At 30.1% G+C, this 25910-nt stretch overlaps 1 protein-coding gene across 2 annotated transcripts in view; it reads right to left on the minus strand.

Moving 5' to 3' along the window:
• LOC111027740 (transcription factor 21) overlaps positions 1-25211 on the minus strand; it is a 42975-nt gene extending 17764 nt beyond the window's left edge. Inside the window, exons 1-3 of one of the 2 annotated variants that reach the window (XM_022306159.1) lie at positions 24725-25211; positions 23679-23761; positions 15956-16298 (exon numbers count right to left, since the gene is read on the minus strand). In XM_022306159.1, the coding sequence (XP_022161851.1) occupies positions 15956-16291 (336 nt within the window). In that variant the 5' untranslated portion in view covers positions 16292-16298; positions 23679-23761; positions 24725-25211. The remainder of the gene's footprint in view (positions 1-15955; positions 16299-23678; positions 23762-24724) is intronic. The other variant, XM_022306158.1, reaches the window with a different exon arrangement.
• Between the last annotated feature and the right edge of the window lie 699 nt (positions 25212-25910).

A 25910-nucleotide genomic window follows, 5' to 3' on the forward strand; every position in this document is an offset into this window, starting at 1 on the left:
TGCCAGATCGGTGGTAATTTGAATCGAAAAGTGTATAGGTACTCACAGTGCATTGCGTATTCTATTATATCATTTGGACACACGAAGTACCACGGGACCACCGAAAGGGAGGGAAAGGGTTAGGTTTCGAAACTTTGGTCCTGAGGCCCGTGAAAATATTTTATAGGTAAATAATAAACAGTTAACCATGATTTATAATAATAGGTATGTGATGTGAACAAAATTATTCATAGAATACCATAATACACATAGGTAATTTAATATAAAAATAAATATTAATATTAAATTGTTTTTTGTTTGCATATCATAAACCGTATCCGTTTATTATATTATAAAAAGTATTAATCAGTAGTTGTTTGAGTTAGATTTGATTGTGCACAAAGTGTTATGGTACCTCATACATCGTTCATCGTTAACACACGATAGTTTATAGTATTAATTATTATAATCTATAGATAACAACGAGAAGACGAATAAAGGTATTATAAATAACATAATCGTACTAATTAATTGATAGGTAAGTATTATTATATTCGATAGAAAGTAAATCGTATATTTTATCTCTATCTAAATATATCTAATATTTGTATGCTAATAAAAGACAAAAAAAAATGTAAATTAGGTATTAATAAGGTATTTATATAGTTAATTAGTGACCAAAGTTACTAACTGTACCTGAGAAAAAATTCGTTTGTGAGGACCCTAATAGGAGGGGTAAGAGGAACGGTTGTAAATTCCACCGATTTATAGTTGGTCGATTTTAGGGTTGGATTGCCAAAGGATGTAAATTCCAAGGAGACTAATTTTTACCTGACAAAAATGTAAATTGCATCGGTAGATCTTTTTACCTTGGAAAACATGTTAACTACACCGATGGTACATCCACAGGTGACAGATTACAACTATACTATTTTTAGTATAGCTACACAACAATATCGTCTGATTTTAACTAGCTAGTGATCATTATTGATTTTTTTACTTGGTTTTTTAATTTTAAATAAAAAAATATGTATATAAGTAATAAATCTGTAGATAAACAATAATACAATACTTATTACCTACCTACATAGTGTTAAATAGAATTTGGAATTTTTCCGGTAACAACGAACTAGCGGATTTGAGGTTTTTTTCAGGTTATATAAAAGTACCAATTTCATACTATAAAAAAGTTCTAAAAAGTAGCAATTGGCCAAAGAATTTATACAACGATGTAACTCGTTTAAGCTCATTTCAATTTTCTTTACTTGAAAATTAACGACTGTTTTGGGCACAATAATAACTTAAACATACTCGTATGCGTATATATATATTTGTAAATTTATAACCTTTCTCTAGTAAATTAATTATCGGTCACAGACAACAATTCCAAAAATATAAAAAACAACTAGGCAGCAATCTTATACTACCTACTATACAGTGACCGATATTGAAGTGGGCCGCCATTTATGGATTTTACCGATACTGATCATGAATTTCGTAGAAGTAGGTTTGCAAATTTAATCTAGTTGGAACTTTTGAGAGTTCGATATTAAAAATGATCATTATTTTTTTTAAATAATTGGGAGTAAAAATACGAACAATTTGTTAAAACAAATTGTAATATTATTATTAAAATAGTTTGTAAGTGGCGTACTTATTATTAGTGGCTACCAAAAAGTTAAACAGTCTTCGCTTTGATCATTTTGGATTTGTTTTAGTTTTTTTTCTATAAATGCCAATAAAAAATGTTCACTCAGTCAAAAAGCTAAAAATATTAATAAAAGGGCCCTCATAAGTCGTCACTATATAGATATTTTAAAATATTAAAGAGGCGTTGGTACGATTTTTTTGGTGTAAAACATCTAATTTGCCTTTAAAAATAAAGAATATTTTTATTTTTTCATAAATCAATCTGAATATTTTATTTTCGCTTATATTATGTTTATTTTTATTTTATTTTATAAATCATACTTTAAACTGTCATGCTTGTTTTCCATGGAAAATAATTTTATTATCTGCCTGGCAATAGGGTCTTGCAATGGCTCACTTATTTTTCTAATTTTCATAAAATTTGTCAAAACTATGATAACTCGCTTACTATTTTGTAGTTAAAAATGTATCAACTGTTTATTTTTTATAGCTAAGGCTTGACAATTATTCAATACAATGTTCCTCGTAAGTAGTTCACAGTGTAACCAAAAAAAACTGAAAATTGTAGGATAATAGAGATGCAGATAACAATGTTTTTTTTGCAAAAATGAATTCAACTTATACTTACTATTACACTTATAGCAATATATAAAAAATATAAAACTAAACACATCTAACAATCTCCGATCAGAATGAGCAGAGTCATTTTTCGTATACAATATTACAATGATTGAATTAAAATTTAACAAATCCATTGCAGTGACCCAATCCAACATCTATAATACACACCAAAACGATACACACCATTTACCCACCTTGTTATCTCGAATTTATTATCTGTGAAAAATGAAAAGGCGTTATAGTCGATACAGAAATGAGACCTTTTTTCGTTTGACGAAAAGTAGTGATTTTGACTTGTTCCCTTTCACCCGCACCGCCGACCATGCGTTATTGCTTAAAACATATATACATATAATATGCTTAATGCGTAAATGTACGTGTTACTCCGACAAGTGAACAAAAACAATTCTTCGTCCAGTCGGTTAAGTGGATCTAATTTTGTCCCTCTTTATATTATCATTCTCTCGTTTTCTCAAAAGAACGTGTCCAAAACGTGTATGCCCTAACTGACCTACAGAGCACTTGTGTTCTGTTTTCTTTTCATATACGCGCTGAAAGTCCAGCCAAGACGTAAAAACCCGGACGTGCAACTACGCGATATAAGCTCTAATATAAATGTTAGTCTTTTATCGACTTTTATCAATTTTTAAAAAAATTAGTTCGTTTTGGCTAAAAGTGTACCCTGAGTGGGTTCGAGATTTTCGACGGTTCATTTTAGACGCAGAAAATAAAATCAAAATTATTTGGTAGATACGTCGCAATAAATTACCAAAATAATGTATTCCTTAATGATATTTTATTAATAAACTATCCAACGTTAGCACGTCGCCTGCAGAGACGAATCTATTAAGGTAGGTAATGGCATTATACCGTTAAAACAGTAATTACATTTCTCTAAAAATGTCAATATTTACTAAACTTTCATGTCGTATAAAAATATAAAACCGCATTATTTTGGTTTACGGTATTTTCACAAACTTAATTTTAACAAGGGATAACTTCTGACATAAAAAAAAAAATAAAAAAAAATAAAGAAGTTTGATCAAATTTTCAAACGTTTGCTTTTATTAGTTACTCGTATATTTTATAGTATAATAAAATATATAGTCAAGAATAAAATTGTTACTCGTACATTTTAATATGATGGTACGACAAATGACAATGAAAAAGAAAACCGTCTGAACTGTGGTTTTCGGGATCGAAGTTTATTATTAAAAATTTAAATTTAATAAAACTTCACTATTTATAATAAATACATACAACAACGCGTATAACATAAATGATTTATGAATTATATGAGCCCAAGGATATTTACAAGAAAATCTTTGTAGCCTTAGAGGTTAAACAAATTGGCATCTCGAGTCGACTTTTCCTTGATTAAATTTGAATATTACAGCTTGTTTGATTTATGTTGTATGTATAAATAATTGCCTACCAACGCCTTATAACTAGCGTATATGATTTTCTTTTATAGTTTTTCTAAACATTCAACTGTTGTATTTAACGACATGCATAATAGTGTAGTCATAAAATGCATTTAATTTTAACGCAAAACAAAACTTAGACCATTTTGTGAGTACTAATTAATTTTAAAACAAAAACAAAATAACATCATTGATTCATGATATTATTATGCTATCTTCGAATACAACAACGTCAAAAAAAAGGTATGATTTTCGATAGGACTTCAAAAACTATACTATTATATTAAATTGCAAAAAATTTTAAGAAAAACTACGTGAACAGATATTATGGTTCTGTTTGTGTTTACATTAAAATGTAATATTATGCAATTTTCATATATAGTTTCATAAGATATTGAAGTGGATTGAAGTTCAGCGAACTCCTTCTTAATTTTGGACCTCATAACTAATAAACATCATATTATACGATTGTTGAAAACATAAATCGTCATTTTTGAAAAACATATTAGAGGAAAAAATTCAACAAACTATTTCGAAATGTGTGTTCTTAATATTTAGACACAATATGTAATTTGATTTCAATTTATAATTCAGGTAAGTACTCTCTCTTTCGCGTCGTTAAATAATTAATACCTACTACCAGAAACGGCAAAAGCGGTGTACAAGATAAACATGATGTTATCAACGACATTATATCACAAAATAAATACTCTAATTAATGACTATATTTATGATGATTTAATAAATGTGTTTAAAATTCGACATTAACTGTTGTAGTTATTATCGCAGTTAGTTCCAACGGTTGTTTATTCGTGTACGGTGTATGTAAATAATTACATTTGAATTCCGGGCCATACGCAGGACGTAGCTGTAGGAAATACTTTAGTTTTGTATATTTTGTAACAAACAAAACCCGTCGTTATAGCCACCGCGCATGTGTGCTGGACGTGTAAACATAAATTCATTTTAAAAAGGTCGTGGGAACGCCGGCGATAAATACGCTGTAGGTCATGGCGACAAAACTAACCTACGAAAAATGCAAGTGACTAGATCGAGGGGGGCTCGATAAAATTAAGACCATAGGTCAACTCGTCACTCGTCCGTCGCTAAAAAAAAAAAATAAAAACGTGGGCGAAATCGAAAACATTAGAGTGAGCAAATAAAATATTAAATAAACTTTAAACGGTCCAAATTCAACCGAACAGTCGAAAAACAAACAGCAATCAAAACGTGTCGATTTATTCAGATATTCAAATGTAAACGCTCGCCATTAATGCTACTCGAAAATATGTAATATTAATATTACGATATAAATAATAATATTTGATTATGTTCTGATTAAATTGCTGTACTGCTCGTTGATTTCCAGCGAACACTTAGTAAATGTTAAAAGGTAAAATACAAATTATTGTTATAGAAACAATAATACAATATTATTGAGATCGTTTCGTAAAGCGAAATGTAGCTAAGCTAAGCGACAGAGCTAATACTTTTCAGAAGTGTAAAAACTACACTGTCGATTGCACACGAATGTGCAATGATAATGTCAGGTTAGACTCAAAATAAAAACACAGATAATACATGATTCGTTACTCAACAGTCATCGAAATACAGACCAGATCATCATATAATAAGAGTGTCAACTAGTGTCATTACCTACTATTAAGTACCCTATACATTAATATTCCAATATTAAGCCATTTACCATTTATGTTTAGCCGGTCCAATAATATTGTAAATCGTGTTTAAACTTTCGTTAGTATGTTTAGTGTTTACTCTAGATAGAAGTATAAGACCATAAGACTATGAGATTATGTTATTAATTATTATTATTTTTTTGTTGATCTCAATACAACTCGACAGCAAAGACCATGAGTTATCGTTACTTAATTTCTAGTATCTAAATATAGATTAACTATAGTTAAGCTGAGTTACAGTATATCACAAGAATTTAATTTTTTTAAGACTATATTTGGTTGGTTAAACTTAAATTGGTTACTTTTACCGATTTAATACCAATTGAAAAAAAATACTTTTACCATTGGCTACTTTTTAAAAGTTTAGAATGTTTTTGTTCTGATCGGGCTCCCAACCAAGTGCAGCTCCGATGCCTTCTGTCACGACCTGGGGATTTCGTCGATCCTGTTCATATGGTTGACATCTCGTTATTATAACGAATTGTACATTACTGTGAGGGTAATGTTTTTATATAATTGTAAATTATTTGTGTGAGCGATGTTGTTAGATACATATACATTTCGTTGTTCAATATGCAAATGTTAAGTTGTATGTATTTTTATCAATTGTTATTTATGTAAAAACATTGGACCATTTGTAAACGATTTTGTGTAAAGAAAACGGTGGTCACAGTTGTACAGTGCCTACTGATCGTGTTTCAAAGCATACAGATAATAATATGAACGTTTAGAAGTGTAAAGGATAAATGTATACAAAATGTCTATAAATATCAAATTCAAATCATGTTTGTCTCTACCGGAAGAATAGGTTTCTACTATCTATACGTTTAATCGTTCGACTCTTGAGTCACAAGTTCATCATTTTATTATTTTAGTTCCTGGAGGTCTGATTGTTTTAATCGCATTCTGGCTAAATGTTTGTTTGTATGCATCATTACAGAGAATAGGTGCAATTGTTTTTCACTTGGAGGGTACAGCACTCAGGTGAATCACTTCTTTCAGTGGTTTCAATGAGTACCAACAGTTCAAAAACACAAAATTAACTTTTACATTATGCTTCTACGGCTACTTGAATATATCGCTTATAATTTATATCTATTATTTTCCACGTAAAACTAGGAATTAAATAAAGAAATATTTCATGTTTAGTATTTATTTTTTATTTGTTTTTGTAGCTTGTTGTATAATGTGTTTAAATATTAATTTTAAAGTTAGGTACACGAGCGCATGGCTTTAAGTCATAAATAATGGGTGATCATTTCCTTACTTAACAGTATACCTACCAGCATAAATTATAATATATTATTTGAAAAAACATTTTAGGAATACAAGAAAACAGCAATCAGAATATCTTGAAAGTATTTTTAGAAATACACAATTTTAAATGTACTCAATTTTAAAATTAGAATAATACTTGTAAAATATTATATACATTTCATTTTTCACAAAAATAAAATATTTCATAGAATATTAAAAATTTCTGTCAACCACTAAGCAAGCTCATTAACCAATAACACAACTAATGCAATCAATAAAAAAAAACCATATATTTTAATAAGCTGGTATTTTTAAGGTTAGCTGGCACTTTACTTTGCTTTGATTAGGCTTGATTTGACTACTTTAGATAGGAGATAAGTTTTAAATTTTTTCTACAAATGTTTTGGATCAGTCTTCGTTTTCATACTTTTGCAACAGCAATATCGGCGATTTTATTCGAAGTTGAGAGATTGTATTACGGTCCATTGATTGAATATTATTATTATGGTTAGATTGATATTTAAAAAAAATATTGTTGTATCTACTCAACTGACAATTTGACACTAACATTTATTGACATTGACTACATTTATAAATAGTATGTATCAAATCAAATAGTCGTATATGTATACAATCGTTTAGTTTGTTGATTCGAGAAACTTACTTATTTTTTTCTACGAAATCATTTACAATTTTTGTATTGTCAAAATCATTTTTAAATAAACATTTGTATAAGTATTGTTAAAATTATATTACAAAAGATTTTGACGAAGAACCTCTAAGGTTCTAACAATATACTGTTAGTGTTTTTATCAATTTCCGTGCAACACACTGAACAACATGATCAAATAATTATTATGACATTTTACTACTCAATTTAATACTCAGCGATTTAATGAAACAGTGGTTCTAAAAGATTAAAATCAAAACCTTGTTTCAAATATAACGTACATTTATATTAAATCCAATACATAAATAATATAAAACATGATTTTAATAACACTATAGTATAATTGTAGTATAATTAAAATAGCATATTGACATTTAACTTGCATTTATATATGTACGATGTACCTAGAATGCTGTGCATGACTAATATAGAGTAATGTTTACCTGTAGTATAATTTGAGTTGTGTATATATATTTACATAATTTATGTATTGTTACTTCGGCTTCGGCTATTGACATCATTCTACTGAATTGGATTACAACGAATACGTGATTGGACGAGACATTTTGGGGACAGTCTGTTCTCGGGGACGCGCAGTATTTTTTTTTTCTTATTTTACTTTAAATAAACTATAATTCCTCATCCGGTAAATGCATATAAAAGTGATACATTTTAATTGGTAAAATATCGGACGAAAATTGATAGGTTGTGTTAATTAACATGGTACCTACCTATAATACAGGTATATACAGAAACGGACGAACAAGAAGTATTTGTTTAGGGTCTCCGGTGATCAAAGTGTATTGGTTCTACCCTAGTGCCATCTGAATATGTGTTTGTTCAGTATCTGGTGTTTCAAGGGCATAATTATTCAGGTAGATATGACCGCTCATTATAGATTCGAGTGAAGTTCGAATGTAACAGGGCGAAAAAAAAGAACGAGTTTCATATTACAATGTTAAATATTAGTTAAATATTATATTTTATTTATGATATTATTACTTGACTCGCTACCGAGTCAACAATTTTTTTTAAAATAAATATTTAGCGAATAATAAAACGTCACGAAACTTGAATTATTAAAACAGACGCAGATACAAATTTAGTTCTTGCCCTTCTTACTTCTACATGGCAGCTTAAAAATTCTATAATTTGCTGTCCACGTAACAATAAATTATAAATCTAAATCTCCTTTTTCTCTCGGAATTGAACCGTTCAAGTTTCACGGTCCAATAACGACATGAATTTCGTCAGAGACAGGATTTCCTTAAAATGTTAAGAATAAGAAGTTTTTATGCTCTAAAAGTCCATTAACGAATTATTTTATTGAGAAATAAGATATACTTTTACACAGTTAAATTGAATCAATAAAAAAAGTAATAATTTAATAAAATTATGTGACAGCTGACAATAATAAATTATAATATTTAATCTTCATATAATTAGTTAAAATAGGTTCAAATAAGTCAAAATTTCGTTTAAGAGAAACCTAAATCAATAATAGTGAATTATATTTTAAATATTATGAAGTAAAAAAAAAAATAGTTATACGAATTTAAACGGTTTTACATTTTTAAAACAAAAATGTGAATTAGAAATCAAATGAAATGTAAAATGTATGCGTAAAAAAAATCAATGTATTATTATGTACTTACCTACCTATTAAGATGATTTCGATACTATAATTTAGTTACAAATTAATGTAACTATAAATTAGTGTATTAAATAGACAGTCGTACACATTTCGATAAGAATATTATACAATTATATAATAATATAATAAGTAATAACTCGTATCCCAGAATATATGTTTATACTTTATGTATTATCCTATCAATGTTTTAATTAAAAACAAAACCGATTTAATATCACGGTAAATTTCTATGAATAATTTTCACCACAAACCGAAGGATAAATTGTGAATATGACTTTGAATTGTATTTAATATATTAACATAAAAAATACCGATGTATTGTTAAGGCATATCATATATAATATGATTATTAAATATTATACTCTTCAGGCTCGAAATATGCATTTTTATGCAGTAAAAAAAAATTCTGTGCGTGCTGGGCACAAAAAGGCTTCAAAAGGGACTGGAGAAATATTTACATAAAATTTCTTTTGATACCTACCTGTAATTTATTTTTACGTCATGTGCTCGTCTAGCATGCATGTCTCGTGTATTTATTCATGCACCATATCACTAATTAATTGGAGAATAAATCGTCAAGAAAGTTTGGAGCCACATATTCTCAAAAAAAAAAAAAAAATGAAACGTGTGACAATATAAAAACCCTGTCCCCGGTGTCCTTGCAGCATTGTAGTGATAATCAACAGTGTAACAATACAATTGTTGGAGCCTTAAACACGTCAACACGTGCAGAACGCACACGAAGTGCACAAAAATAATTTAATAATATATATATATTATTATGTATAAGTACACTTCGTATGTGCTCCGTCGTCGGCGCCGTTTACACGCATAAACATACAACTCAAACGGCATTGATTGGTGCGCAACGGCGTGCGGGGAGGGTGAGGGCAAAAAATTCAAGAATATAGTTACGGAAAAAGAAATATAGTCCAAATAAAATCCGGCGATGTGGGTTTACGCGATCTTTAGCAGGAGGTTTGCGAACGTTCGGCCTGGCGTCGTAAATCACGACTCTTGTTTTCGTTCGAAAATTTATATTAACGACGCGCCACCGGGTTTTTCATGTGTAAATAATACAGCCACGGCGACCCTGCTCTCGGTGTTTTTTATTTATTTTTTTATTTTATTACTCTCTTTATTTAATAAATAATAATACAACAATATTGTAATGCTGTAGTTATTAATATTATGCGCGCGCTTATGGCCGATAACGACGCGTCTATATGATCGATAGTATTCGAATGCTTCTGCTGCACGTGTACGGCTACACAGCCGAAGTTCGACAGTGTTATATCATTATGGTTATACATTTATAAAATAATTATAATATTTATTTTGTACGTCATGTGTTTATATCTCTGTCCGAACGCTGTTCGGCGAAAAATAAAACACGTCGTGTTCGCAACGATAAACTTATATTATATACTGCGCCGACGATCGACTAACGCCGAGACTCCGAGAGTATACGTTTTTTATAGACAACATTAAAAAAATCGAACCTATGACCTATAGGTCGACTAGGCAAATATTGAGGGACGAGGGCCATGTGGTGCAGAACATTGTATGAAAAAAAATGTGGAAGGGCCATCATATTTCTTAAAATCTGAACGATAAATTCTTAATGCTGAATAAGAAAAATAAAAACCAAACACGTTGTAGTTAAATACGGTTTACGCGACGTATATTAACACACTATATATTTTTAGAAGAACAAAATATTACGAAAACATTATAATATTTATATTATCGTATTAGAGAAAAAAAAATATGCCACCGGAATGGTTAAATACTTAAATACGACGATTGTCACGGCGTTTGCCGACATGTCTGCTGTGTTACAACTATTAAAATAAATAAAAACACTTTTGATTTTAGTAGGTAGTGTGTTTTATATTGTGATATAAATCGATATTAATCACACACGGTGGTTAATATTCGTTTCTGTTTTGTTATACGCTCTTTAAATTATTATTTTCATTTGAAAAGTGTCACGAATTTTTGAAAATTGTATTGAAATTACCGTCAAAAAGGTTCTAATTTTGGTGGATGAAGAAAATGAAACATTTTGTTTTTAACTTATCCCCCTCAAAAAAAAAAATACACTAATAAATACTCTAGCCCAATGACACATCGGATCTGCATTTTGCACTGAATTTCGCAGGAGTATAGAGGCATAAACATTTAATTTTATCAATCGAAAAACGATACAACCCTCAAAAGTATGTTTTATTTTCAAAAATTAGAGAACCTTGGCAAATATTATTTCGGTGTGAATTTATTGTTCCCGTTGTGTTCGTACCTTTAATATTCGTTATTTATTTACTCAAAACATAAGATAATATATTCTAATTTTGTTCTGATGTTAAGTTCTTGAATTATTTTCTTGATTAAATTAGATTTTATATTACGCCTAACTTTGGTCCAGTAATATTTGAACTAAGAAAAAAAAGTATTCTTTGTGTTTTGTACTTTACAAGTTTCAATTACTACAGTTGATTAAGTAAACAAGAGTACATCTATGTACACTCGTATACTTTCTTTTCTCTCAAAAAGCAAATGACCAAGATAAAAGTATGAAAAAATCATGTGTAATTTAAAATGCAATTTAAAAACTAAATAAATGTAATAAAAACGTGCAAATAATAATTAATTGAAAAAATAATGGATCTTTATGAAATATACAATAACTAGTTAAATCGTCTTGACTCGATAATATTATTGTGTAATAGTTTAAATGTTCTGTAGACCGAATTAAATAACTGTAATTGAGTCAACGAAATAATTATTTTTATTGAAATATTATTTTCGAAACATTAAATGTATCAAACAATTTAATTCTATAGATTGCTTTTCGATTTTTCATATATTATGTGTTACCAACAGTTATTTTTAAGAAAAAAATTTCATTCAGACTGATATTAATCGAAATAAATTATTTATAGATGTAACTTGTAACTGGTTGGTTTTTGTATGATTTAATAATTAGTAAATACAAAATAAACTGTTGATAAAACTATAGTTTATCTGAATTTAATATCAAATTAATTAGTATAATAAGCACTTAATCTGTATAGACTGTAATTCGAAGTACCTACCAACTTATGGTTGAAATAGTTCTAAACTAACCTTGTGAACGATTTTACTATGCTTATGTAGTTATATATTATTATATAATATACAATAGGTATATTAAATATTTATTTTGTCGTTTGAACATTGCTTTGGTTCATTATTCAGACTATCCTTTGAGTTTCAAACTTCAATATTCCTTCTTAAAATTCGATATGATAACAACCTGTGTTAAATAAATATGAAATATGATTTAAATAACAAAATAGAAATATCTAATATTGATCGTAAAAACGTAGATATTAAAATATGTGTATTTAATCTAGTGTGTAAGAAGAGTACTTTAACTAAAATGACTAAAAATTATAACATGATGAAGTATCTAAGCTTAAAAAAAACTAATTTTTATATTGTTTTTATCTGATAGATTATTAAACAATTATAGTTATTGTACGTTATTGATTGATAAACATAAATCATCGGCATAAAGATTTATTATTCATACTACAGTCAACGAAAAACAAATAAATGAAGTTTGCTAATTTACTCGAAATATGATGTAATATAACATAATGAGCAAACTGAATTAAATTAATTTAAATGAGTAGGATTATTAATTCGATTTGATAGGTATATATATGGTACGATTAATATAATATAACGAACATTTTAATTATTAAAATAATGTCTGAAGTATTCAAATCTATTAAAACAAAAATAACCAATACCGATCGGCAATCACAGAGAAACGGACCACCTCAAGCGATATTTTGACTAAAACTAATCAAGTTCGTCGCATTGCAATTATACGTCAGGTAATAAGCGAGTTACTATCATTTTCCCTTTTGCAGGAATCAGTAACGGACCTGCCAATTTTCTTCACGCGACGAAGATTTGTCGAACCCTCGATTAAATTGTGTTAAGTTAAGTCATTATTATACTGTTTTATATATTGCGAGGTTGAGCGAAATCGCATTATTTCAACGGAAAGAACTTGAATAACTACGCCCTAGAGGACATGGTCGTATAAGATTTAAAAATTCAATAGTCCCGCAGAACAATTTATCACCACCGATTCTGTACGACAGAGGCATGCTATATTTATTAATTTTGTACATGGACTGTTTTTAAATGCAATGCCGCGTAGTTAATGCACCGTACAAGACATACATTTATAATTATTAACTCTATTTACCCTACCAAGAACATATTATATTAAGTACATAACCGATATGTACGCGAGTACCTACTATGTACTCGGTGTACCTATATGGACGACTATAATACACTAATATTATGTGGGACAAACGGCGACCGCAAAAATTGCAGCCGCCATATAGATATTATTATCGATATACGTGTGTTGTTGTTCGACAAAAATAAAAAGAGCATAATATCACATGATGACAATATTTCGGTCAGAGCATGACAATAATAAATAGTGATCGCACGGACAAGCCGCCGATTGCCCATTTCGTGGTCTTTATTGTGTGATTCTACAAACGAAAAATGAGTTAACTCGACGAATCGTCTAACGTCCCGCAACATACAGACAATATAATATTATGTCGTCCTATGATAGATTGTACGTTGTATTAAAATCGACCGGCTGCGGAAAACGATAAGTAGAGGTGCAGATAATTCATAGAGAGAGATTTCAAATTGGGGGGGGGGGAGGGGCACCCAATCCGAACCCTCGAGAAACTTTATATGAAAATTGTAATACATTTTTGAATGTCTCACTCATCGCGATATTCAAATCATAACAACTTTGCAATTATATCCGTTCCTGTATAATACTTGAATACAATTTTGAATGGTCAGAGCTTTTTTCTCTGCGGTGAATTCTCGTACACATTCATGTCTCGTTTCTGATTGCGTGTATGTACGATATGACGTGGATAATTGGATATAATATCATATTAAGTACAATTGAGCGTTTTATCATTATTATTTATTGGTGATCTAAAAAAATCATCTGAGTCCGGGGCCATCATGTATAATATTACGAGTATATTATATAGGTATCTACCGTCAATTACAAAGGCATTTCACCGGGAGTTATTTTTTTTAATAAGTTATTTTTTAATTTATACAATATACGCGTCTTAACTGCTAAAGTTATTGGCTTTTTCAAAATACGTTAAATTTTAAAGATTTAAGCTGAATATTTTAAACATGATGATTTAAAGGCCTATATGTTAATTTAATTAGGGACATGCGATTAACCTATGTGTATATTATGTTATTAAATACGTCTTAATTCATAAACGAATCTACTATAACACATAGTACATTAAATCGAATTATAAATAGCTGCCTTATTCTCTAATAAGAAATCAAAATCAGCAATGTCGCCAAAATCGGACTGGATGTGATCCCGGACCCAATAAATGGGCCGCAATCCGCAGGGGATGTTACTCGAGCTGATTGTGTTTAAATACGTACACGCCATAGGTATACACACGGTAACTGACGAGTTATATACAATAATTATCACGCAAACACCGTCGGCACAATCGACCATTCGAACAAACTCGATCCTCGTCCGGACGACGACCCTCATTCGAGGTTTGCGAAGAGATGTTTCATCGGTTTCGCACCATCAATTATTATACCGAAATGGAATTTCAATTAAGCGCCGCAAACATTTGCAGTTATTATATAACAGGCAATATTGCATTGTCCTCATCCGCTTTCAAACGCAATATAACCTATGCCAATAATAATATTGATACACCCTTGTCCACTCGTTCGGGTCCCAAATAAATTAGGAAAACTCTATATTTTCGACATCTAGTGCACGGCAGTTGTATGTCGCATAATGACAATTATTGTATCATCCGAAACTACATAACGTATGCTGATCATGTTAATACTCGTGACTGACCGAATTCCAATAATGGCTATTAAAATGGTATAGACATTTCTGAACTTAAAATGCCTACGAACGAGCCAGGGTAAAGTTACTCTGTATCTACTGGATAATAATTATTATTTTGTCCATTTATTTATTTACTATTAATATTTCGAGACGTAGTTTGACACATAAGTACAATTATTTTTGGTTGAATGCGGTCGACTACCAAGCCAGGATTCGCATACACGTAAAATAAGTGGATTCCGTAATCTAATACTGATATTGGTAAAACAGAAATATCGAATGTGCAAGTTTAGTACGCATTTTCCTATTGCAATATTAAACTATAATAGCGACTAACAAAAGCTTAATATTCAACTAAAAGTTAGCGTAACCAACGAGCTCGAGGTTAATTTGGCCTGCGGCACTGTTATTTTATCATGTAATACATTGTACATAAATAATTTATTGTGTTTAGAAATGGTATCATGTTTTAGTCACCACCTTTCTATTTCGGTTTGATTATTAAATTGTGTGCATAATTAAGTATCAACACGTATTTAGATTAAACCTATAGGTAGGTAATAAATGATTTGACGTATTTTGGAAAAAATATCTATTATACACTCTTAAATTTTACGAGAACATAATCACTAACTAGTATTAGTCATTAATATTGTTGTTTTCGCAGCTTATTATGCAGTATCGACCGTTTTCACAAATAACAATACGCCAGAGGAATACCTAAATATCGGTGTATCTATACTACGTGTTATTTACCACTATATTATTATTGTCGTTACTCAATATTTCAAGAATGCATAAGTATATAACGGTTGTATACTTTGTAATTTTCGAATACGAACCTTTTTTTTTTAGTGGTGATTAGTGGGTTAGGGCAAGACCGAACATTAATTTAAAGCTGACTGATATAGGGATAACACACATTATACGCATATTTGGGGATAATAATCTCCCTGTGGCCACATTTAATAGTCTATACCTACACCTATGACGTATACATACCGGATACTCGGATATTATGTAGCATATTATAAGCGTGATATTTACCATGGCGTAGTTTAGTGGTTGCGCGGACGTGACCGCGACCTGGGTCGCGGTCTCTCCCTGGTCCGCGGCTTCCGACCGATCGGTAGTCGTCAGCAACGAGCTCAGGTGTGCTATGTAGGTGGTGGCCAACCTTAGCGTGTCCAACTTGGACAGTTTGGTGTCGGCCGGCACCCACGGCAGTGTCGTCTTGAGTCGGCCAAACGCCTTGCTCAGCACGCGCATCCGAGCCCTCTCCCTAGCGTTGGCAGCGTTCCTCGGACAACCGTCCTCCAGCAAGTCCCGTTGCTGCTGTTGATGTTGCTGTTCCAACCACCAGTCCGGTCTGCGTCTGCCCATGTCACATCTGCAACAACAATACACTATCGGGTACACTATTGCCGTGCAACACTTGTACGAGTGATGTGATTTTTTTTTTGGGGGGGGGGGGGGGAGGGTGTGCAAAGAGTGGCTCGACACACTATTATCATAGCCATCACCAATATTGTTTGTATACCATGGTGTTATATTTGTGTTCATTGTATACATTTTATATTTCAATTCAATTTAAAATGTATAATCAACATTATTTTTAAAAAAACAAGGCTCCCCTCCCCATATTTTATTAGAAAATACAATCCAACATCTATTTTCTTCATCTTTTTTTAATCTATGTTTACCATTAAATGTATTACATTTTTCCAAAAACTTTATGGAGTGGTCGAGCAACAAATAAATGTTAAATATATTACATTGAACCACACACGCATTTTCGCCACTGACTTATAAAATACACATCGCAAACACACAAGTGTATAGGTAGGTACTCACACCAATCTGCCCTCCTACCTACGCAGAGTTTATACTTTCATTAAGAGTGACAGTAAAATTCGCCTCTATGTATAGACTTATTATTAGATATTGATTGTTCCAACCATGACTATACGCTGGTCCTAAAATTTCTTAAATTAGACACTTTAGTAAATCGTAGGCAAGCAGCAAATCTCACCTTTTTAGCCAAACTATTGCAGGGGAAAATTGACTCCCCGTACTTCCTATCTCAAGTGTCTATTAATGTTCCAGTCCGAACATCTCACCATCTTGTTCCTTTGTCACTCGCCACCTCCTCAACTAACTATGGTAAAAATGAACCACTACGTCGCTGTATGTACTTAGCTAATTTAGATCCCTCCTTCTCACTAAATAATTTTTAATTTTTCCTTATAATCTATTTATCGTACTAAATGTATTATTGTAAATTGAAAAAATCCCGAGTTGTATTATAAAATAAAATAAAATAAAATTATTAGTTATTACACCGTCCCAAACTATGCTAATCACACAGACGGCTACATAAACCAGTGTTTTTTTTTTATACGAGTTACAAACGTAGAACGTATATTTGTTTTATAATACGCACTTAAGTCTTAAATAAAAATGAAAATTGAAAAAACAACATTTTTGTATTATACTTATTTTTATATTTTTAAATTTCAACCACGTTATACGGAGTCATTAAATAGCGTGCATATTAGTAATTTATAGCTTAATAATGTTTCTCATTTTCTATTACACTTTTATAAGAGTCACATAGCGTATGTACGCATTTAATTAAGTTATTAAAATACTGTACAATGTTTATATAAATTAAAACGTTGATGCTCTGAACTCGCTATACTGTCAACTCGCTATAGTCATATAATATCATCTACGACGATAGACATAACATGGTATAATAGACATTATATGCCCAAAAATGAAATAATTATTATTTTCAAGAAGTAGAAACCCACCCGTTTTCTATTAATCAAAATAGATTCTATAAAATCTTTTGATACAATACAAATGAATGAAACATTAAAGTTGTCTTAATAATAGTCTTAAAATAGTCAAATAAATAATTTAAGCAAAAAAAGGTAGAGACATAATGTCATGAATTATACTTAAATACATACCTCATATACCATATTATTTAGATGGTAAATATTCTTAAATTTTAATATTTTAATTATTGCATAAATAATAATTTATGTGAAACTACTAACGCAATTATGTACGTAGTAATACATTTGTAAACAGGAAACATTTCTGATATAATGAACAATATTGGTAATGAGGCAGAAGCATCTGGACTATTTATTATTCTCAAAACTGTAAATAAAAACCTCCCCTAAATAAAACGTCTAGATATAATAAAAACAACAACAAAAACAACAACAACAACGACGAATTGAAAGCCTAAAATATGCTTAACAAGTAAAAGATTATATCTCTGTATTCATTGTTAATCCTTTAACATAATATAACACATTATACATATAGATACATTTTAATGACCACGCGATGTATAATTTAAACTCTACTTCATTTGAATATCACTTTATCTCTCCATAATTAATTTTAAATACTTTGTAAAATTGTCATAAGTAATCACAATATTTACCGAAACGTTAATAATCACATAACATGAAGCATTATATCTAAAGCAAAGCACTGACATTAAACGAGTATCTGAATAAATACAAATAATACTAAAAAGATCATGATTGAGTATAAGACTAGGCAAAACACGTCCCATTAATTAATTTGGAGTTATTAAAAAATGATATGGAACTTAATCTATACAGCTATAAATCGTTCGATCCCGTTTCTAAACATTCAGGCAAAACGCAAAAATAATAAAATTATTGTAGTTGAAAACAAACAACGCAAATTAAGTGTTTTGAATGCACAAACAATAATCTTTTGTCCGATTCTATTCTTCTAAAAACAAATCATTCAAAATAATCGTTCTCGTTCGTAAAATAATTTTGAAAGGAATAAACAGTGGGGTATAAACGGTTAATTGTATTATTTAATTACTATTTATTAATAGCTATAATACTGTAATCCATTTATGTTTTATTTCATTCTTGTATACATATTATTTTATTTTACCCTGTTTTTACATCTAAATAATATTTACTGTATTCTTCAGGTATAATATATTAATTTATTACAAATATTTTTTATGAAAAAAAACCTAGGACAACTGGCCAGTGTTCACTCGTTACAGTGGTTAATACACAACTTACTATTGGGAACCAGTTTAAAATATGATTTATTATAAGAAATATTTTTAGGTGTACCTACCTACCTATTATAGGTATTGCAAATTTCAATAATATCGTCTTTCGTATGGGATTGCGCATATTTCGTTTAAGCGGTATTTTCATGCACTTCACACGCTCAACCATGTGTAATATATTTCAACGCAGGATTGGACTTAAACGCATATTTTAATATAGTAGTTTTATTCCATGGAGACTAATGACGCAGTTGGCAAGGTGGCATAATATTATGTTGTATGGCCTACGACCATGACTGTTGAATTGCAGACCAGTGTGTATAATGATGGTACAGAAGAAAATTGAGGGCAATCGATTTTCGTGAAATCCGACGCACGATACGAGTTTCGATGTGAATTCGAGAATGATTGTTATAAAAATGCAACATGAGAAAAGCCGGAGCAAGTGGATATATTTGCAGGTTTTAAATAAATACTTATAAAAATATGATTAATTTATAATTGCAAAATACATTTGCTGTTGATTTGTAAAATCAAATTTTGCAAGAAAAACCGATACAACTATAGTATAAATATTATTATATATTAATATTAATGTTAATCATACGAATTAAATGTATCGCCTACCACACGTCTACTGCTGGTATAATAAAATTCTTAATTAAAAAAAAAAACGCTTTACCATCATATACCCACCAGTCGGATCAATAGAGTTCTATGGGGTTGTACAAAATGAGTGGAATAGTGTGAGTGTGTGGAAAAAATGAGCGGTGATGCAAAACCTGCAATTTTTTAAGTGAACCTCTATAATGTTCACCCTATACCATTACGCATCTCCCGTATAATATTGTGTGTCGGTCTAATACGATTATATCATATTACACGGAGATGGACTCTCGGCCTAACCTCACGAACGCGATGCAAGAGGAAGTGGAACGTATCCAGATATTGTTTGTCGTTATGATTACCCGCAATGACAATAACAAACAAAACGACAACGGCAATAGGACTGAGAATAATGAAAAAAAAAAAAAAAATGTTATATCAGGTGGGTATGATACCTAATAATAGTAATAATAATAATAATAATAATAATAATATAAAGGCGCGATTGACTGCGATGGCGACCATTATTGCTCGTCGCAGACGATAAAGAAAAATGGCATTTTCACCGCCACAACGCTGCTCGCGATCGCGTAACACGTGTGCAAAATAGAATAATATGTATTCCACTGCTCTCTTTAAGGCCATTTTGTTCGCGGTAAACCTTGCGAGCCCTTTCTTCTTTCGACATCCGTTCGCACACACACTGGCTCGTTTCACACGTCCACTGCGAAGTCACTGCTCGTAAACAATATAATTTCACTGCGATACACTGTGTGACACGCCACATTTGCGCCACATTATATCAATATACAACCGTAACACCTGCAGCGGTGCAAGGTATAATATTATTATTATTATTGAGGTGTACTGTATTGCCCGCGCACACACATAGATACGTATAAATCTCGATGGGTACCGATAAAATATTATATCGCTGGAGCGTAGAAACGTGCACCGCGTCGTCGACGATCGTACGCCGTGTTTGGCGCAAGCACACCGTAATATTATATTATATTCTATAAGAGTATAAACACGCGCGTGGTGCGATACATATTTTAATAAATGACGACGACGACGACGATAATAATAATATGCAAAACTAGTTTTCCGACCACCCGGTTACGTAATAGTAATAATAATATGAGAAAGAACGCGAAATAATACGCCTATATTCATTTTGAGCTTCACGAGCGACACGTTTATCACTATTGCGGGACTTGCGCATTTTCTGCGACGACAGTTCGCTAAACCATATGTGTTCGACGTCTGCAGAATGCGAAATACTCTGCTGCTGCTTTTCGAACTGCAAGTAGAGCTCCATATCGTGCAGTTTATAGACGCATGCTCGTAATCGATTGATTGTATCGGTATTGTATATTACGTACATCTAGACGTGTGGGTATACCGTATACGTCTCGAAAAAATGGTTCTGTAGAAGTCGATTTTATCGATCTCTACTGCAGAAACGCACATTTCCTACTATAGGAAACGAGCATCACCGTTGAGCGATGGTCAATTTTTTTAGAAGTTAAAAAGCAATTCATTATATTTTATAATATTGTCTAACCGATACTGACGTGTTGTCTACACGTATTGTACAGGCAGTACATCTATAATTATATAGATTATAGATTTTGTGTTAAACTGTTTAAGATAGAATTCGATAGAATACACGAAAAGTCACCAAACGGGGTACAAACAAAATCATTTTTACCGATTGTGTCCCGTTAAAATAATAACGTTTCCACTGCCACTGAAACGTTTTGAAAAATGTTCAGTCGCGTTATTACTTTTTAGTGTAACTTCGTTCGTATGATAGTAATGTGTTTTCAGAACTATTTGTCGATAAAATATTTGTTCCCTTTCCTTGTGTAGGTACTTTTCTCCTATGTGAAAGTTGTCTGACCGGTAAATGAACAGAAGATAAATATTTCTCGGATAAAATAATTCTTTATAAATTAATTAAATCGTATTAATAAATGTTAAAAAGAACTCCTATTGACACAATATTACCCAGAGAAATTCGTTTTTGAACAAATTTACTTTTGTTCGCATTAATATTAATTCGAAATAATTAGATATTAACTACCATAGCAATCTGTTCAAATGCGTATAAATCAATGATTACACCCACTGTTTATATCGAACTCCAATAAAATGGAAAATAAACTGCACGGTAGTTATTTTATTCCTACAGACTAAATTTGTACGGTTTATTACTTCGATGTAAGCTATATTGTGAGTATTCCACTGTAACTATTACATAATATTATTTGTTACATAATAGTTATCACTCGCACAAAAGTCTAAAATCCCGTTATCTCGTTCCATCAAAATTTACTATTGAAATATCATCTGATCTATGTAATACAATTTAAGGAAAACTGTCGTGATCTGATTGTCTGAAAGCGGTTTTGCATAATTATTTTTTAAGCTTTGATGCGTTATGGGTGGGTAGGTATTTGTTAGAATAAAAGGTCCGTCGTTATTATTTATTAGATAATATTAAGGTTTGGTTAATATTATTTTAAACTATACTCATGCATGTAGGTACGTAATAATTTCGATACCTTTTATTATATTTTAAGACACTTGAGACTTGAACGTACGCCAAAAAAAATTGTTTAACTATAAGTTATGCAAAATAATTCTATAAAACATTATAACAAAACAAAACGTACGTACCAATAGGTACTACACGTACATAGATATATATATTATATACATTTTATTTTAAAAATCATTGAAATGTACTAATCTGACCTTCATATCAACAGTTAACAGGATATAAGAATCTATACACATTTGTTTTAGCATGATTTAGCATGATAATAATTAAATAGTTGAATAATATTTCGATTCGGTTGTACAGATTGGTTTTTTTTTTTTAAAAGAAATTCGTTATTGCAATATATTATAAGTATTAAGTATAGCTTATCACATTATTTTGTTTAATAATCATATCGTTAAAAGTCAACATAATGTATGTACCTATATTATATACAGGGTCAATCCTTTCACGATTTTTTTCATTATTAGTATTAATCTGGTCGTCTTAGAAATGAACGGGAAAGCTAAAATGAACACACATCATATTTAATATGAACTCTAAGTCATACATCTATATAAGTTATAACTACATGTGAGCATGCGGTTCATGGAAGTATTACCGCGTAAGTCATTAAGTGTATAAAATATATTATCATGTGATATTATTCTAGTATCATGGTACAGTAAATATTATTTTTATTGTTATTTATGCTGACGTAACATAATAAAATCACTAACGTAAACATTATAAGCTAACAATGAATATATTTACGTATAGGTGCTGTATACATAATGTCTACAATTTTATTATGTTTGAAAATCAAGTTTTGCATTAAACAACCAACAAATTAATTTCACTGTTCGGTAGTATTCAAACTAAAAGCTGATGTAGGAAGCTATTGGTTTTAACCTAAAAAACTTAGCCTACTGAACGAAAATTACCAAACAATACAACCGTTGTTTTTGTTTGGTTTTCATGCAACTTTTAACTTTTTATCATACAATTTTGAAGTTCTAAATATATTAATTAATTTTAGAATTGTATCCATGTAAAACTTAGAAATAATTATAAATAAGTGTATTTTATTTAAATTGTTGATGTTTAATTTATTAAAAAAACATTAACAATCTGTGATCGATTCTGCACCTCAACAAGCAAATATAAGATTTGCAAAAGATTTTAAAAAAATTTTTTTTAATATATAGGTAGGCACTTGGCACAATACAGTGAACAATGACCAAATATTAGGAAGGTGAGTTCATCCAGTGGTTGGCAAGTATAGAAATTTATATTTTAAATTCTAGTACCAATGTAATTACTTTAATCTAATTCTAATCACGTTTACAATTTAAAATAATTCTCACAACAAAAAAATAACTTATCTTATTTATTGTGCCTACTACCTACATAGTCCTTATAAAATAGTATTAATAATGAAATGATTCTAACTAGATAGGTGACTCCTACCTAATTAAGCTGAATTCAATAATAATTATTAATTAATATATAATTACTATACTTACTACTTATATATTATATAATTAGTAGATAATCCTACTCGGTTGTTTTCTTTTGTTTCACAAAAATATTTTCGGTACAAACGTGTCTATAAAAATATTTATAATATTATTTATCAAATTTAAATCAGTCTGATCATTAATATATATTTTACAATTTAATTATAGTCATCTTAATGTTCAGATATAAAATCATCTAAAGTGTGATATATTTTGTGCAAGTGATGTTACTATTATACGCTGAAAAATGTTAGGAAAAATAATTTTGTATGTTATGAGATGAATTGTATTACTATGATGTCTTGCTATAATAAATATAACATCGTAATATAAAATATTATATTTAATGCGTGATTGTATTCGTGTAAAAAATCATAAGTAGGTATCTTACGTTTCATGGTCATTCCTTTGGAGAAAAGATGTTTATAACAAATATTAATCTAATACAAAATACATAGATCTTATGGTATTCAATAGTACCTACATATACTAAATTAGTAAAGGTACCAAGACGGTACCTAATATTTTACATACTTGTGTACCGTACAATTTTAATTTTTCGATGAATAAATATAATACTACACGTCATTGTATCATCATAAACATAAAAAAGTTGTTTCATGCATATAAATAAATAATTATGTATGCATCTATTACAATAAGGAAATTATGTAATTATTTAATATTATAAGTATTTTCCTTACTAAACAACCACTTGAAATATATTTACGAACACAACTTCTACCTGCAGTACCTACCAATAAAATAATGTTTGTAGTCAATTTTTAATTTTAATCAATTTACAATTATTTAAGGGTAAAATACTAAAATACTCACAAATTGAAACACACCTATAAACACTTTGTAACTTAATAAAAAAACAATTTTATAACAATAATAATACCTACCGTCCTACCTATTATATTTTATATGAAATAAATAGTAATATATTTTATTTTCAAAACTTAAACTAAGCCATTTTTTTAAAAAGTTAGTTAAAAGCTATGTAAATAGAAAATATATTGCAGTTTTGTACAATTAAATACACTTACAATGAATTTTCCGCTCGGCATCCGACAGCAAAATTAAACACACTCAGGATCCAAAAGAGGCTCTAAGCTACTAAAAATAAGATGTTTCCGATTTAATGCGATGGGTGGAGTCCCGGTGGATTCTCAAAAATTGTCTACCAATAGAACATGGTTAGAGGAGGATTTTGTTCGTTTTAAATAGACGCCAACCCTGCAGTAGACGACTAGACGAGTTTATTTTTGTCCACATGTGTGTGTTAACCGTAAACCGAAGGGCCCCCTACAAAAGAATGTCGTGGTTCAAATGTGAACGTACCAATGGGAAACGTGGTAAAAAGGGTACACTACACCGGATAAAAATGAATAAAAAACACCTTAAGGAATTCGTTTTTTGAAATTAGGTACAAAAACCATCAATCATAGGAAACCGCTAAGTACATTACCGATAGTTGTATACTAGCTAATTAGATTAGAAGTTACGATATTTAAATATTTAATACATGCGAGTACAGTGTCTGAATTATTGTAATACGAATGCTTAAACTGTGCAGCCGTATGGCTATATTAACATATTATAAACAAAACAATTACGACCGTATAGTCATTAAATGAGTTATTAACGATGCCGTTATCATTCTCATTTAAACTAGGTAGAGTCTTTGTTGATTGTGCAGTTATTGTTGACCGTGCATCATACCAATACCTATGGGCTAAAAATAAAATGTATTTATTATTTATCTAACACCCCAATATATAATATTATCATTATATACCATGCCCAACACATATAATAAAACAAAACAATTTTAATGAAAATGATTTTTTTATTTAGCTCCTCTATCATAAAAAATTGTATTTATTAAGTTCATATTATTATTGTGGAAATACCTTTTTGTGGTGATCTGCCGTTGTTGTACTAATATGGCATAAGCATAAACGCATAAATGCATCAGGTGCAGGTTGACCCGTAAAGAAAAGATAAAAGAACCATAAAATATTAATTATTAAACATAATAATTATATAGCCAGTGATATTTAAAAAAAATGAATACTTTTTTATGTAGATACTTACTAAAATATGTTTCCCCATTTTCTCATGTTGGCCAATTGAAACAGATTTGTAAATAATGTCTTAGTATTTCGGTATACCTATATATTACCTAAAATTTAGCAATTTTAATACTCAAAGACATTTTCCCTATCCAAT

Source organism: Myzus persicae, unplaced genomic scaffold (genome assembly GCF_001856785.1).
Source record: "Myzus persicae strain clone G006 unplaced genomic scaffold, MPER_G0061.0, whole genome shotgun sequence".
In the NCBI taxonomy this organism is placed as follows: domain Eukaryota; kingdom Metazoa; phylum Arthropoda; class Insecta; order Hemiptera; family Aphididae; genus Myzus; species Myzus persicae.